Source organism: Triturus cristatus, chromosome 9 (genome assembly GCF_964204655.1).
Source record: "Triturus cristatus chromosome 9, aTriCri1.1, whole genome shotgun sequence".
NCBI lineage: Eukaryota > Metazoa > Chordata > Amphibia > Caudata > Salamandridae > Triturus > Triturus cristatus.
Window position 1 is genome coordinate 60,385,510 of NC_140592.1, and position 17,448 is coordinate 60,402,957.

Below are 17,448 nucleotides of genomic sequence, written 5' to 3' on the forward strand. Positions count from 1 at the left end.
AAGCGAACACGTGCTAATTATAAACACATGTTTATAATTCAAACCAGATGCCACTGCTGCACGTAACAGACACCAATAGGCCATGGGCAGTTACATTTCTAAAGGAATCTGGGACATGCACCCGCCTTTCACCAATTGCGTGCTGTCTTTTTTTAAAAGATGCACGCAAAAGCCAATTGCAGCCGACGAAAACAAAAGCACACACACGAGCGTGTAGTCAGCTTTCAGAAGCCCCTACATGAAGTCTCGCAGAGCAGCGCATGCGCGCTGCTACAGGCTCGACCTAAAAAGGGTGCTAGGGAGGACCCTGCCAACTACCGACCTATTAGTTTGATTGATGCTATCCAAAAAGTAGTTGGCAGGGTGCTGCTGCAGAGAATTCAATCCTGGGCTGAGGATGAGAATATCCTCATCCAATATCAGGCGTGTTTCAGGGCCAGTACTGGGACAGTTGACCAGGCGTTCAGGCTGCTTCTCCTTTATTGGAAGGTAGTTGTGATAGGTGGAGGCAGTCTTTACCTTGCCTTTATCGATCTGAAGACTGCCTTCGACCTGGTCCCCCGGGATCGGTTGTGGAAAGTCTTGGATGATATGGGCATTCCCCTGTTTATTCTTAACTTGCTTGTTCGATTGCATGAGGATAATTACGCACAAGTGAGATGGGGGTCACAAGAGCAAAAAAACGATAGGATCTCAGTGAGCATGGGAGTACGCCAGGGCTGTGTTATGGCGCCTACCCTGTTCTCCTTATATGTGAACGGGGTGGTTAGTTTCCTTCAGGAAATCCCAGCTGATGCCCCGGCCCTGGCAGGAGATAGAGTACCTACCCTCCTGCTCGCAGATGATACGCTATTGATCTCTAAGACCCCGGTAGGGTTGCAGAGACTCTTAGATAGGTTCCAGCTCTTCTGTACCTCAAGGAGGCTGATTATCAACACCACAAAAACTAAATTGATGACATTCAACCCCGATAAGCCTTTCAGGCACATCTTTACCTTGGGTGGAACGCATTTGGAGAGAGTCTGCACTTTTGATTACTTGGGCATCCAACTCTCCGAAACAATGCACTGGAATCCCCACATTAATAAGATGCTCCTGAATCATAAACGTGAGGCTGGGGCAATAGGCAGAGAACATCGCTCCTCACAGAGCAGACCTGTTGCCCCAGCACTCACGATCTACACCGCAAAGGCAGTTAGTTCGGCCCTCTACGGTGCGGAACTGTGGGGGTTCAACAATGTGTAAGAGATCTGTAGATCCGAACACAAGTTTCTGAGAGAGTTAGTGAGCCTTCCCCGAAATGTCCCACTCAAGCCCTTGATGAGTGATATGGGAAGACGCTCTTACAGAGACATTGCTAGCTCAAGACCGCTGTTTTATTGGGCCTGATTGCTGCGAACTGCCGTACTTGCCAAATATGCCGCCGCATTTAAAGAGGTAATTAGTTTAGACGGCAACCACAGGGTTAGTTGGATTAACAATGTTAAGAAATTAGTATTTGCCCAGGGCCTTAAATACTCTTGGGAAGGCCGGAACCCACCCTGCAAGGACGATCTCAAAAAAGCATATTGGGCTTGGGTTGACACACAGCAATTCAGTAATCCCAGAGCAGGTAGGATGGCAGACTATTTTTACCAGTTTAAGCAGCACATACAGCTGGAACCTTATTTAGATTTTATCCAGATCCCAAGAGATAGGGAACTCTACATACAGTTTAGGGTCGGCTCCCTTTTAGTTCGTGAGCTCAATGCAAAATGGAGTCCTCCTCGTCAGACAATCGCGGATTGCCCCTGCTGTGAGGCACCAGAAGAGAGTGTGGCACACCTCATGTTCGCATGCCCAGCATACTCCCAGGCTAGATCAAGATGGATAAAACCGATCTGTAGACAGCTGGGTACTTCAGATCACTGTGTTGCTCTGCAGATCCTGAGATCAGATTCAAGAGCTCTTTTTGTCTGTGGTGTGGCGAAGTACCTTGGCTGCATTTGGCTTGTCAGGACAAAAGTTTTGCTTAGGGAGGCATGATTTTACACTGTGAATGCATTTTTCTATACTCTTAAGTGTCATCAAATAGCTGAAAAAGATGTAATGTTTTTTATCTTCACTTACCTAGTTTTATCCACTAATTACATTTTACTATTTATCAAATGCACAAATGAATTCTCCATCTCGATTTAGAGATTAGTGTGTTATTGTTAATTATTATCAACAAAATTATCAATCCTTTGTATATCATGCTCGGTTGGAATGTACGTACTTACTTTTATTATTGTTTTTATGATCACTCTTAATTTTTGTTTCTGGAATGTAAGAATGATGTCGCTTTTATGATACTTGTTATCGAAATAAAGCTACTTGACTGACTGACTGACTGACTGACTGAATGTTATACAATAATGAGTTGGACTTTTGCAGGTCTGTGTTCGAGGTTAGGTGACTTGGTGTTGCAGGTTTATTGGGGAGTCCTCACAAGGCTGCACTTGAATTCTTACATTACCTGCAGGTAATTTTGTTCTGGTTCAGTTTCACATCACCCAACATCAGCTCCACAGTGGTTCGGGAGTGTTGGTCCTGCAATGCTCGACTCCTTCCAGGATTCATTTGCACCCTGTAACTGGGGCTTCCACACCTCCACTTTCTACCACTTACACCATGGGCATTTCAACGGAGAGGGTTTCTGAATGAAGAATTTACAAGGATTTTGTTTGCTCTTTACTTTTATCCTGCACATTTTTCTTTTTGCTGCACCTCACTGCAGTGTTCTCGTCATCAGAATCTTATTTTTTATTTTATGATCCAAGCCGTGTGTTAAGGTGTATTTGTCCTCTGGAACTTGTCGCCACCGATGCCATCTGAGCTGTGAGCTACGACGATAGATCCTCATAGAAAACCTCGTTCTACTGCACCTCTAATCTGGTCCAAGAAGATAAAGCAGTTCTCAACTCAGGGCGGTCCACATCCTATTCTTTCTCAGAGAGGATAGCAGTTCAGGGGCTCCACGCAGTTCTACGTCTAGTCCAGCATTTTACGGTCACAGCAGCAAATTGCCCTGCTACTTATGTTAACCCCCGAGTTAGCGGAAGGGTGTGTAAACTTTGGGTTGCCCTAAAAAAGAAAAACATGCGCTTGTGAATGTTAATGACTCCTCTTAATAGAGAAGTCTGGAAAACAATTAAGATTTTGCTGCCCTTTAATTCCTCTTTACATAATTTTATGTATTTAAGCCAATGAAGAAATGCTAGACCATGCTTGTGAAATACCTTGCCAGGGTTGGATTTCTGGCAGCAGAGAATTACCAATGTAGAGCTGCCCTTTGACGCTTAGGGCAAGATGTGGGCAAAGCTGGTAAACCACCCCTTCTAGCTGCCAGTGATACAATTCCCTTCAGTCGAATGGCCTGCCTTTCCAGTTGTGAGCATGCAGCTGCATGGAGGACTCCTTGGCCAGGTGAAGAAAAAACAATTCTTTGGCAAAGTCTGAAAATTTCACCCACCTTGGTAATGTGCAAAGTTTACTGAATTTGACAAACTTCAGGGGTGCAGTTGGTACTTTGCAGAACCCTAGCTCCTGTTTACTGTTGGTCATGTCTATTACACATTGAACATGATAAAACAGTGTGCACCCTGCTTGTAAACATAAGGCGCATGCATAATTGAGACATAAAGTCCCATAACCCCCTCAGCAGTACACAGTAGACCGAACCTTTACAGTATAACTGGCACGTCAAGTACTTAGTTATAGCAAAAGACCATGCCCTCATATCATCCTTCATGGCGAGGTCAGACTAGCCGCGATTTTGGGCAAAGTGCATATTAGTGGTTTAAGAAACACATAAGCAGGTAGAAAAGCCCACTGGCCTCGTGCTCTGGACCAAGTATCAATCCCCCAGAGCCCAGTGCTGCCAATGCGTGTCATGATGATCCTAAAGGGCTGTGATGTTCCTCTATGTATTATATATCTTAATGCATCCAATAACCTCATGTCAAGCAGGTCACACTGTGCGGTCAATATCCATGGACCAGAGCACCCTAAACCTCTCATCCCAGAACTATCAGCCACTGGTGGGATCACTGGAGGTGTGTGGAACAGACCCCAGCTATCCGGCTAAGCAACAAGGGCATACCAGTGGCCGGCTGTGCACTTCACGAATGGAAAGTAATGTCCAATAACATGAGCAGATTCTGTCAGCATCCGAGTGTGTCGTGCCATGTTTGCTCTGTGTAGGTGCAAAATGCATGCCTAACAGCATGTTTAGGCCAACTGTGTAATGGGTACACTGCACTAGGCTCACATTAATCCCTTGGTGACATGTAGCATTTCTGGCTTTCCGAATACTGTATTAACAGCTTCCATAAGAAACTTGCCAATTCAGAAAGCATACGCTATTACATTCGTATTTAATGTGCCACATCTCAGTCATCCAACTCCTCCTAATTACTTTAGCAAGAAAAAAATGTTTTTTTCCATGATTTAAAAAATAAATCGCATACATTGCATTGGTTCCTTCTTTGCAGCATGAAAACACACATTCTTTCGTTTTGGTCTCTGCAACTTGCAGGTCCCAGCTTCAAATCCCAGAAGAGCAGCTCTTGCTTTCCCTCATCCTAGGGTAATAGTCTGAGATTGAATTGGGTCATTGTAAGACCTGCAGACGGTGACTGCAAGCACTCTATGGCAGTTATTCAATATTTGTCAGACATGCCTATGCACAGAAAGTCTCTATACTTCCTGATAGACCACATACCAGTGCAGCATTCCTAGTACGCAGGCAGGGCGTGTGCGGATGACACCGTCCTCCAACTGCTTTTACGGTGGCCACTGTGAGTGTGCCAGGCTCTAGTCACAGTTTCTCGCCATAGTATAGGATAGCTTTACATCAAGTACTCACTAAATCGAACTTCCACTCAACAGTTACGTATGTATGCAGTGCTATTAGTCAGTGCATCAACACCGTGTCTACACGTACCCCAACATTACCCCATACCATAACCTTGACCTCCGCCGACTCATAAACCTAACACATACCATAACACGTGTAATCCCTCTAAGCCACCACCTCGCATTACTCTTAAACTTATGTCTAGACCTTACCTAAACATAGCTAAGCCTAACCCTAACGCATACTGTAACCCTCTTAATGCCCCTAAGCCTACACCTTGCACTACCCTTAAACCACTCTAGAACTTTCCTACCCCAAACCTAATGCTAACCCTAAGCTTTACCTCATCTGTACCCTTAACCCTAACCTTCGTCCTAAAGGTAACACCAACCCTCACTCTATCCCACCAACCTCAAGAAGCTCATTGCAGTGTTGATGTGTTGCCTGAATGGTGGTATTCAGTGTAATGGCTGCTATGCAAGTGTGCTTCAAAGCAGTGAATTTGATGCAGAGCAGATGGACCCTCATGCCACTGCCTTTTCTCAGTCCCTGTTGGCTTCTGGCATCTCGTGCTTTTTGAGGCGTGCTGTGTCTGCTCTCGAGATCTGCCGGCTTGGCTATCCAAGGCACTATCTGCTTCTGACCAGTCTTAGACGACAGCCTTGGGCTATCGTGAAGGGAGAGAAATGTGTTGCAAATGTGTAGTATTTTGTGGCTTGTCCCCATGCAGAATATTGTATGGTACACACATTTCAGCAGTTGGTCTGTTGGTGCCTAGAGAAATATCATATGGTAGCCTGAGGGCCCCATCCCTGTTCTACTGAGATGGATAAGTCTTGTTCTTTCAGCAACAAGGGGCCTTGGAAACAAGGTGTAAGCTTTTTTTGACAGGCTTTGCGGAAGGTTGTGCATTGGCGGATTCCCCCCTTTGCTTTCTCTTTAAGGTCCAGTGTGGCATCTTCCCTCCTCTAGTGTTTCAGACCTTGGTAAGATGCCTAGACAATGATTGATAATATTTGTTAGGCAGAAGGCTCAAGGTATTCACACACAACTTGATGTCTGTGATAACACCTGGGGTACTGATGAGGATGAAAGCGACTTGTATTGTGCTCAGCTACTCCGCAGAGGTCCCGGCTCACCGCACAGGTTGAAAAGAAAGTATGTTTTTAGACCTGTCTAAAAAGCCAGGTTTTCAGCCTTTTTTTAAAAATTGCTGAATTATTAACAGCACGAAGATCTAGAGGAAGCTTGTTCCATGCTGTAAATCACAGCGAAGCCAGAGATCTGCCTCCCGCTCTGGCTAGCCAAATTCTGGGGGTCACTGCACCCTACATATATTGTTACATAGTGGCTGGTGTGTTTATGAGTGGTTTGTATATTGCATTCTAGTGGCATGGACTGGCTCTTTCTAAACATGAGTGTTTAAAACCTCCACCCACTAATCCTGCAAACCTTGAAAGATTGTGTAAGAGGTCTTGTGCTGAGTGATTACATGGTCAAGATGGATCAGTTACTCACCAGCTGTGATGACTAACTGGATATGACCTGAAATGCCATGGATGAACTTTCCTTCGTACAAATGACATCACTGCATTAGCATGGCGTTACTTACATGTTTATTTTCTGTACATGTTAGATTCTTTATTTTGGATCTTAGATTTTGTGAACAGTCATGGAGAAGTGAATGTTCTAACGGCCTGTCCTGGTTAATGTTCTGTGAATCACCAGCTGATGGGCATGGACTTTGTCTCTTTGTTTTATTATGCCCTCCTCTGTGTTTGTTCACTGAGGAATTCTTGGCACCACGTCTGATCTTTCGCTCTCCCTTGCTCCTCCTCTCCCTTGCGTTCTCTCTTTTGCTGTTGTCTTTGCTCTCTTATTTTCCTGCTCACACTCCTTCTCTTTCCCTTGCTCTCTCCCTCCATTGCTCTTGCTCTCATTCGCCCTCTCTCACGCGCGCTCTGTCACATTTGCGCGTACTTCTGGTTTTGCTCTCCTTCTTTTTTACTCCTGTTCCCTCTCCTTCTACCTCACTTTTCCTTGCTCTTATTCTCACTCTCTGTTTTAATTTTGTTCTTTGTCCATCTCACTCACCCTGCATCTCTTGCTGTCTGTCCCTCTGTTGACCTCTCTTTCTCTCTCCCTTTGTCGACATCTCTTTCTCTCTCCCTCTGTCACTCTCCTGCCACTTCAGTTTGACTCTCCACCTCTCTAATCAATTTGCTGGTTCCCTTCGATCAAATCCCTCCACAACCCATACTTAGGTCCAAGGGCACCTTGAGCAGGTAGTGCTAGTATGACTAGACGAAAAGCTTCAGTACCTGTCAGGTGTTAGGACACACCTCCTGGATTCTCTGCCAAAAACTGAACTTTGGGGCCACTTGTCACAGGGCTGCATAACGCCTACTTACCCCAACACTGATGGAGCTGTGCGACAGCGTAGAATACTAGAGATGCCTCTGACCCTCATAGGTATGGCTTCTGACGTATGCAATGGGATAGGGAAAAACGCACAGGATTCATACACGAGATGCACATATTAATGAGTTGATGTACAGAATTTGTAATATTATGTTAATGGATCAGGTGCTCAACCACTCCTAGGGTTTAATGCTGCATAAGTTTGCTAATATATCATGTGACTATTAAGATGCATGTGCTACTCTAATGCAGAAACTGCAATGTGCTGCAGAACAGACTTCGAAATGTATACTGTGCCTATAAAGGTGGGCAAAGGAAGACAAACGCAGCCATTTACTGCTGTTGTTCAAGCTAATACAGCAATTAAAACTTCACAATGGAGGTACTGGTGACAAAGTAACACAGTCCTCCTGGTCGAAGACACTGATGGAGACTTAATATAAGAGGGAAAGAATATCCAATGTGTGTAGACCTTTGTATCATAAAAACGGCCAATCGCCTCGCGCCCTTTAATCCTGATATCAAAGGCACCTACTATATGGGTGGCTACTGAAGAGAGCCGCTCTATTACCCTTCACTTGAAGTCACGCGCCTTTCTCTTCTCTACTTCCTAGATTGAAGGCAGGATGCTGGAGTTCACGGAGTCTGCAACAATCTTTCCGTTGGTGGACAATTACACCAGTGCTTTCGTGACTGCGACGGATGTGACGTCCATGCAAACAACGAAGCCCGCAACCAACGACACCAACATTACACTTCCGCACCTGTGCCTGGTTATATTATACGAGGACATTGGAAAGTCTAGGTGAGACCAAGAGCATGAACGGGTCTGGATTCTTCCTTGAGTGATTGTTTATTTTTTAATTTAGTCACCCCCTGAGTTGTCATGCTTTGTTTGTTTTGCTTGTTCATTAAGTTAAACAGTATAAATATTTGTAAGATCTCAGTCATTTTATTAAAAAAATGTAGCCAACATAAACTTTTGTTTTGAATATCGTACTTTTGAATATCTTTACTGATGCATGTCACCATAAGGCTGGTTCATCCTGGAGTAATAAAAACATAATTACATTTATGCACTTAAAAAAAAATATATATATATATGATTTGCACTAACAGCACTTAAAAAAATATAAACCAATTAATAGACGCTAAAAATATGCGACACTGTGGTTTTGACAAAATAATAAAACAGTAGCGTGTTAGATGCATTCAGCTAGTAATTTGATCCTCAATGTAATGTATCCATCAAGTTGAATGGACACTAATTAATATATGGATTGGTGTGATCCTCATTTGTACTCCGTGTTTATGTGGTCGGGAACAACGCTGGAGAACTCCATTCTGTGCAGGAGAGCCCCTCTGGCAGATCACTTCAGCGCATGCCATAGCCTGGTCTGTAAGGATCTCCTATTGACTGTCTCCCTGGGTTGGCGACACCACTTGGACATGCGTTGGATGACTGACGTGGCGCTTCATTCTCCTGTCCACACGCTAGCTTCTAACTTGCGAAGCCGCATTTATTCCCGAATCTGCTTTCCCCGAGGACCACTGGCCTCTCCAAATTAAGTGACGGTCCGATTACTCATGACCCAAGCACCCCGTGAATCCACCTTTTTCCTCTAACACAGCCGCATGCTCACCTTGATCCCCCAGTGGACCGCTGGCCTCACTACGAGAAGTGACGGTCCGATCTCCGTGGACCAAGGCACGCTGCGAATTTACTCAGTCCCAATTCTCTCACTTGGATCGCCCTGTCCTTACATGGTACAGATTAAATCAGGAATTACCTCCACACATTTGCCTCCAGGCTCCAATTTCTTAATTCAACACAAGAAAAGACCTGTTCTATCAACTGTATGACCTGCTATGGGCGTCCACCATGTATTTTTGCAATCACACAAATTTGTGTGACAGGACAGTGGATCAATATCTCCCATCTGCCATAAGGGGACTTCAATCACTTAATTTCCTTACAAACCTGGTGTTTGTGCTGTCTCTCCCTGTATAGCCCTCCCTCTAATGTGAAGAGAAACTATTAGGGTGGAGTAATGTAACAATGAATTAGAAGTGTGAAAAAAGGTGAGAGAAAGTTAGCAGTGCCTCACGGGAGTAACACCATGGGAGTTTGCAGACTGGTACTCGCCTGCATCCTCAGGTTCTCCTCATTAGCAACTGCCAACTTATAAATCAAATAGGTGATGAAGAAAAAAGAACAAAAACGTGTTCAGTGTGGTATATATGAACCCTGTCATATATACCCAGTATACCTAGTCTAAAAACGAGCTAGACAGCCACTAGCTATACTACTTTATTCCTTGCTGTGTGTCTGCTCAATTAAAACCATCATGTTTCATTGCCTATGTGATCTTACGGCAATTTCATCAGGGTAAGGGTCAGTTGTCCACACTGCACCAATTTTCTCTGTTAGTTATACCGGGTAGTTGCCCTTCATCGGCATACCTGCAACCCCGTTTAAAACTGCGCATGTGCACTACTCCATATGCACAGTGCCAGTCGCAGTCGCTGCAATCAGTCAGTTATGACGACGCGGGTAACTGACAGCCGCTCAGCACCACCAATTTCTTAATACCTTCTGGACCCTCTCACTACTACCGTCTCAGCTCTACTTTGAATACAGTAACCTTGTCCTGATGATGACCTGGAATTAAACCGGTCGAAACGCCGTCGACTATTCAGTGTATACTTGGTATCACTGTGGTCTACTTAAACAGCCCTAACGAAGAGCTCTTGACTCCGTATATAATCCTCATTGCTTCGTTGACCACTTTTCGATCTCTGTATATATTTATTGCGCCGCTCACGCTGTTCTTCACCCCTTTGTGTCACTGCACCATTCACTATCACTAGCCCGTTCAGTGCACAATTGTGTGTTCTGGTTACTTTTGCATAAACTGTATTGTAGTGCCGATATAACTACTTGCAATAAGAATTTACTTCCTGATGAATCTTTTTTGTGGTCTCCTTTTTTACCTGTCCAGAGTGATTGTTTCTCTCCTAGTACTTGCCCCCTCAAATGATTACGGGTTGAGACGTTGTCTTTCGGTTACAAACTCTACCCGGGTCTCAGCTGGGTTAACGGGTTTACTCCTGTTCTTCGATTCCATGCGTTGGCGTACAGCAAAAACGAATAGAATGTCTGTCAAAGGGAGATGATATCCGGACCAGGCTTCTGGCACCAATTCTGTGAAAACACAGGTTCCCATATTTCCCCACTCTGCGTGCCCGTCTCCTTCAGTCAAGCGCTCACAACCAAGCAAAGTCAACTATGTCGTGACATGCAGACCAGTAGCGTGAAAAAATACACCTACTGTTACCTTTTCTCGCAGGCCTGCCGCAGGTACTGCTTTGTCCGTATTCAGCGGTTAGCATTGATGTCATTGCCACCGTTTTCACGCAGGGCAGTCTTTCCTTCTTGTGGGAGCTTGGCTGCTTAGGACTTTTTTGAAAAAGGGGGTCTTTTGCCCAACAATCCCTGGTGCCTCACCCTTGTTTTACCCTCTCAATAAATCATTGTGTGTGAGATGTCCTCATGGCCTGCATTACATTTATAAGCTTTACTCACCCTCTCAAAAATAATTTATATGTGTGTGATATCCACAAGGACTGCATGAAGCTTCGCATTAATAACCATCAGATATACATTTCGAATGTTGAAGTCAAGTTGAAGGAGTTTTTCCCCCAGTTTCTTTGTTTCCTTCGCTGAAAGAAATGCACATATGCTTTACGCCGCCAAACCCCTCTCAGTCCACAATTTGAACAGGATTGTTACTGCTGCTTCTGCAAGTTCCTCAGTTGCGCAAGTACTCTTTTGCGATGACGCTGTTAGTTATGAAGTGATAACCTCCAGTGGTATCCAGAAGCTCGGCCAGGAGATGCAGATGGAAGATACTGGTGGTCAGCGAGTAGAGCCCTCACTCTCTTCTGGACCCGCAGTAGTTTTGATTCAAGCTGCATCTCCAAGGCCAAGCCATTGTCCTATCCTAGGTGGGCTTTATGAACTTTGGAAGGTAGCAGAAGTGTTGTTCATGAAGAGTAAGAACTGAATGTATTTAGGTCTCGCCTGACCCAGCGCATGCGCTGGTCTGGCGAGACTTTTTGAGAGGGCTCCAAAAAGTGCTACCATGGCCAGCCTAGAGCTACAGTGCATGTGCGTGGGCGCGCGCGCGCCGCGCTTGATCGCGATTACTTTCGCGACCGCACGGCCGCTTTGATGTTTGATCACGATCACTTTCGCGGCCGCTTGGCATAGCCAATAGGTCTCGCTTTTGGGACCTTATCAGTATTTAGTTATGCAACTGTTGCATGGCTAAACACTTATAAGGTTCCAAAGGCGAGACCTATTGACTATGCCAATGCTTGTTTTACATGGAGTTGTTTGTCTCTTAAACGAAAAACTGCCTGAAATGGTCAAATAGGTTGCAATATGAGCTTTTAGAAGTGGGCAGTGGATTTGCTTACTTATTATTTTGTTTGAGTCGTGTCCCCTTTAGGTTGTTTATTTTGCTTCAAATGTTCTGGAATTATGAACTGTTTTTTGATATTTCATTTCCTTTTTTGGGACCTAAATTTGGCATTGATGGTATGCGTGCTTACTGCTTATCTTTGTGTTTATGATATTGTGTTTATTCTTTAAACTGTTTATTTCCACCCGACAGACTTTGTAACGTGTGTCCTCTCATTCTGTTCTGTACCGGTTCGTGTGAACAGAGTACCACCAAGGAGCATTGCAGTGATTGGAGATTTTGTGCAGCTGGTTCCTTGAGTTGTGCGCCATGTGTTCATGGTACATGCCCTTACAGAGATCATGCATACGAGTGTGTCCGTAAATACTTAGCGCTGCAATAGACTGGTTTATCCAAAGGATCTGCTGTGTGTGTGTTTATGGGGGTCGAAAATACTGTTGTATAAAGTATGTGCTTTGGTTTGGGTTAGGACGGCTGATGTCCATACCTTAATAAGTGAGGTTCTTGACTTCACAAGATTGGGCATTAATAGCGGAGCAGTATCTAGGGCTCGAAACAGAAACATGCAGATTATACCATTTTGTTCACTTTTAAATAATTTCCTGATTCCCTTGTCAAAAACAGTAGATTTCTTTGAGCTGCTTTAGTGATTTCATGATGCCTTGTGAGTGGTTGATCAAGAGATATGGGTATTTCAGTCCTGTGCATCAACAACGATGGCATTTGTCTTTCAAATACTGAAGTGAAAGTGAGTGAGTTTTTGCTAGCTTCCCTCTTAAGTTTTACAAAGAATGCATTTTCTGTTTCTTGGAACTACTCCCAACAAAAACCATAAATTGGCCAGGATAGTTTCTGAAATATCTACTGCTGGATGCCATAAGAAGCACAGTAAAATGATACCCACCCAGACAGAACATTATTGGCCCTGCATCGTCTTTAAGACTGCTGGGTCTTCAACTAGGGTGTCAAAACCAATATAGCTCCCTACGTGGGCAACAGGTGGTCATCTCAAGAGGCCAGCATGACTCCCAAAGCCAATACACCGCCATAGTATACATTAAAAGGTGCTACATTTAAAGGCCTGTAGGGAAAGTTTTATTAAGCTATGCCCCTGGGATCTAATAACACACTGCCCTATATTAACCTCGCTGTGTCACTGCTCTTCGAGGAGCATGCTGTGTGGCATCATTGGGGCACCTCTCAGCTCCTCAAGCCTCTGGTGAGACCTGAAGTGAAACCCACTCTCTTCAACTGAGTACACATTCCTGAGTCAGCCTATCAATCGTACACAATTAACACTATTGCTTCCTGTTAAGGTTTTCATTATTCAAATTTTAAGACATTGGTGGTTCTACTTTATCTTTATTGGTTGAGTTTATTTTTCACACTGAGAAGTCCGATTAATTAAAACAAATGGATCTCGTAGCCGCTGGCCCCATTAAATACACAAACCACGGCACCTGCATCCATCCTGTGGGCACGACTAGCTTTTCAGAACTCACTTAGCAAGTTCTCCTCATGTTGTCATAGTTTTGAGAGAAGCTGATGATTGCAGAAGTTTGTAAATCAATTAGTGGCTATGGGACAAAATAATAGCATTTAAACGTTTTTCTTTTACATTAATGTAGAAGTCCATAAGGCATTCGTGCTGGGCTAATGGATGTCTCTACCTTGGTACGGGGGTAACGTTGTTTTCATTATAATAGGGGTATACCTTTATCAGTTTGGCAACTCCCATTTTTTATCATTTGTAACTGTCTTACCTTGTTGCTTTTGCTGTGTGATTTTCACTTCTTCAGCCCTGGATCTCTTATGGATTTACACATGTGAATCCTTCCTCGTTGTCGAGAGGCGAGCCTCTAGTGACATAGAGTAGGACTGCATAACATCAACAAGTCACAAAAACCATTAGTTTAGTAGCCCATCCAACTCATTGAAAATGCCAGCACTTCGTCCAGGGCTTTTCCTATAAGATTGTTGCCTCTGCAGATATTTGGAGCCAGGAAGTTGAGTTTAGACAGCTCAAAAGCCTGGTTTTAGGCCTCGTGTGACTTGTAGTGTAATGTGTGCAATTATTGCCTGCACCAACACATTAACCCTCTAGAGTGCAACATGTGGCATAATGTTTGAAAAGAAAGCCTCCAGGACAGAAAATAGTATTTTTAATTACGAGGAAACAGAAGGAAGTGTGATTACCTGACAAGGAACCATCGATTAAGAAAAGAAGCTGACGCGTTTCAAGTCTGATACAGAAAAGTACGCACGCGTCTCTTCCGTCCTCAACTATCGTCAATTCTACTTTTAGCCAAACCACACTTGAAGGTGCCTAAAAAGTCAGGGACAAAACCACTAAAGCACCGTGAGGTGAGTCACCCTTCACCCCTAAGAGGCAGGCACATATAGGATATCTTTAACAGAGCCACCGTCTATCAAATCTTTGTCAACGCCATCTTCACTGTCAATCAAGGAGCCGTCATTCCCTCTGTGGACATAGCATCATCAAACACTCCACTGTTGGCCAGACTGTAGTCTACGATAACACCTGCAAAAGCATCCTTGTCAAAGGCTCAATTGATCACCATGCTAGTGACCTCGATAGCTGCACCCACATAGACACATCCAACATCGACTAAGACCTCTTCATTATCATTAATGACTGTAATCATCTCAGTTTTCTCATTAACAGTACATCGTCAAGGACTCAGTTGACAACATCCTCTTTGACAAGAAACCATAATTGCTGAAGACAGTAGCAGCACGACAGTACATAAATTTGCTTTGGACATACTTTCTACACTTTTGCCAGTTCACAGGTCACCAAGCAAGGTGTTGCCAGCCCCACCTGGGAAAATGTTTGGAAATGACATTGAAGGGGTGATGATGAATCCGGTTATGATGACCCCTTTGGACCAGCCTACAGCCCAGACCACTTTAATGTCAAATGTCAGGATGACCTTAATTTAGATGCAGATAAATACCAGCCACATCCATCTTCTTATCATGGTGTGAATGAATGTCGTGCCTGTGGCTGCCGTCATCCACACTGTGATTGATAGTAAGATCTTTATTATGAAGAGGAGCACCATGGGGACGGTTACAACGGCCCACCTATAAAGCAGCTGCAAGTAAATCTGCTGCAGTAATGTCTATCCATTATGGTGGATTATTAGCCAGTTTTCCTTCACTACCTCATCCTACAGCACCACAGACACACCAGCCTGAACCAGTAGAACCACAGACCCTGCTTCAGTTGCATGAGCATCTCCAATTCCTAACATCCACCTCCTCAGTTGCCCTCACTTCTTCCGGATCCAGCACCTCACTGTGATACAGATTTCTTCCAGGTAGGGTGAGAAATGAAAAGTTTGTAACCTCACCTACTGAGGGACAAGAGTGGGATGTTCATATTGCAGAACGCCCCCCCCCCCCCCATCCTAGAGGATGTGGAACCTACACTGGCAAAGTCCCTGCCAGATGGCATCACCAAGTTTCATGCTTTGGTTTAGAGGGCTTTGAGGATGTTTTATCTGTCAATATAGGTCCAGTAAGACAATTACTGTTTGCCTTTAGTGAGCCATCTAGAATAGCATCCAAGGCCATTCTATTTGTAGACACCATCTGGTTGGAAGGGAAGAAACCTATGCAAAACCCATCCTCTGTTCCTGCAACAGAACCTAGGCTTGAGAAAAAGCACAAGCATCTGATAACTCCCCTAGTTTGCTAGACTGGTCAGCCAAAAGCAGATTGTGATCACTCGTAGTGAATAGAGCTGCTTCTGCAATCCATCCACACCTTGTCCTGGGCCTTCTGACATGGAAAGTTGCCGTAAGGAATCTTTTAGGAAAAGAGTTATTCCCACATAGCTATGTCATCCATGTTGCCAATTCCCTTGCCATCCTGGTAGCTAAGACTGGCAGATGTAGAATGACGTAACTCCATATCTAGTCTTCATACTACAGGGAAAAGAAGAAATCAAGGCTGTTCTCTGTGAAGGAGAAAGAGCATTTAAGGTGATCATCGATGCTTCCTTATACTCAACCAATGTTGATTCTCAAGAGCTAGTTTGCGCTGCTGTATTATAGCCCAAAGTTGGCTCAGGTGCACCTCATTTAGGCAGGTGATACAGATTTGCTACCTGGATTTGCCTTTTGATGGAGTGTTGCAGTTCGGACGTCCCTGTCATATTAAAACAGACGTGGGGACAGCAAGGTCCTTAGGCATCCTCCAGGCACTCTGACCCACAATCTTTACGAGGGGTACGCAGATGCGTATCTCATTTCCTCCTACCAACTATACAGCCACCAACAGCTGCTGGTTCAGAAGCCATATTGCAGATGTCCATATTAACATTCCCAGCCATCAAGCAGCTCGATTTCACGGTCTGTCATATTCCATGCCATCTATGAAGCACAGAAGCAGGCACTCCAATCCCATGATTCTAGAAGACAGTGACTTCAGACAGGCACCAGATACACTCATATCCCATCCCCCTGAGGACTTCGGTAGAAGAGATGATGCCCGTATACAAGAATGGTCATGCATCGCTTCCAACACATGGGCTGTGAATTTAAGCCAGTGGTGCCAAACTCTCAGATTCATCAAGAAATCATCATGCGCTCTTCCCCATTGGGAGCATTATCTGCTCCTTCCACAGCTACATCCTCTCAATGATACAAAAAGGGGGCTCTCAAACAAATCCCCAAGTCTAAGCAAGATAAAGGTTTAAGTCCAGGTTCTTCGTTGGGAGGAAAACATCTGGAGAATGGCAACTGATACTAGGTCTACAATGCTTAAACAAATTCCTCAAAAGGCATTTGTTTAGGATTGTTACCCGACAGGCTATCTTGTTACTCTTAAAAATGGAACAACATAAGGCATCGCTGGATTTCCAGAGTGCATACTACTAAATTTCCATACATTGCAAACATCACAGGGGCCTCCAATTTCAATTGCCGCTGTCAGTTTTGAGTTCTTTAATTCGGTCGTGGATCCACTCCCTGTATTTCTACAAAGAGCATGGCTCCAATGGCCGCACTCCTACATTATGGCCATCAGGTATTCTCATACCTTGACAACTATCTCATCAAATGGAGATTATGATCTGAGAAAGCAGAGCCCACCACCTGCCATGTTTTTGAGAAAGACTACAGCTCCCCAAAGAAGAAACATTGTTAAAAACGCAGTTCGATTTTAAACCACAACTTGCCACAGCCTTTCTTAGCGTTTTGTCGGGTGCCTTGCCAACTGTCATTGGTGGTTCAGTGCTGACACATCTGTGTGCGGACTTGGTGTAACTGTGCATGTCCACGGCTAGTGTGACTTTCCAACCCCATCTTTTGCTGTGCTCATCTGGGAGTTGGCGTACCTCCTTGGCGCATTCTCCTGATGCATGCCCGCTTCCTGCAACAAGCCAGGCTGATTCTTTGCTTCTTGTGAAGATGCCATTTCATAATATTTTCAGTAACCCTTGTCAAAATCCTGATCCTTTATTTGTATGTCTTTGTAATCCTTCCCAGGTACTCCTGTGGCAAATATTATTTCAGGTTATTGACTTTCTAAGTAGTTCCCAAACCGTCATGAAGACTTACTTTCTGTTATTCTTTCTCTTCTCTTTGAAGGTCAGCTCTCTGGGCATGTAGAAAGCGACTGGTCAGCCTGTCT

General features: G+C 44.3%; 1 protein-coding gene across 2 annotated transcripts in view; it reads left to right on the forward strand.

Annotated features, from left to right (window-relative positions):
• The window catches only part of TPRA1 (transmembrane protein adipocyte associated 1), a 130,792-nt gene that overhangs the window by 71,793 nt on the left and 41,551 nt on the right, over positions 1–17,448 (forward strand). The window contains exons 1-2 of one of the 2 annotated variants that reach the window (XM_085624409.1): positions 6,732–7,351; positions 7,915–8,105. In XM_085624409.1, the coding sequence (XP_085480535.1) occupies positions 7,927–8,105 (179 nt within the window). In that variant the 5' untranslated portion in view covers positions 6,732–7,351; positions 7,915–7,926. Of the gene's footprint in view, positions 1–6,731; positions 7,352–7,914; positions 8,106–17,448 lie in introns of those variants that run through there. The other variant, XM_085624408.1, reaches the window with a different exon arrangement.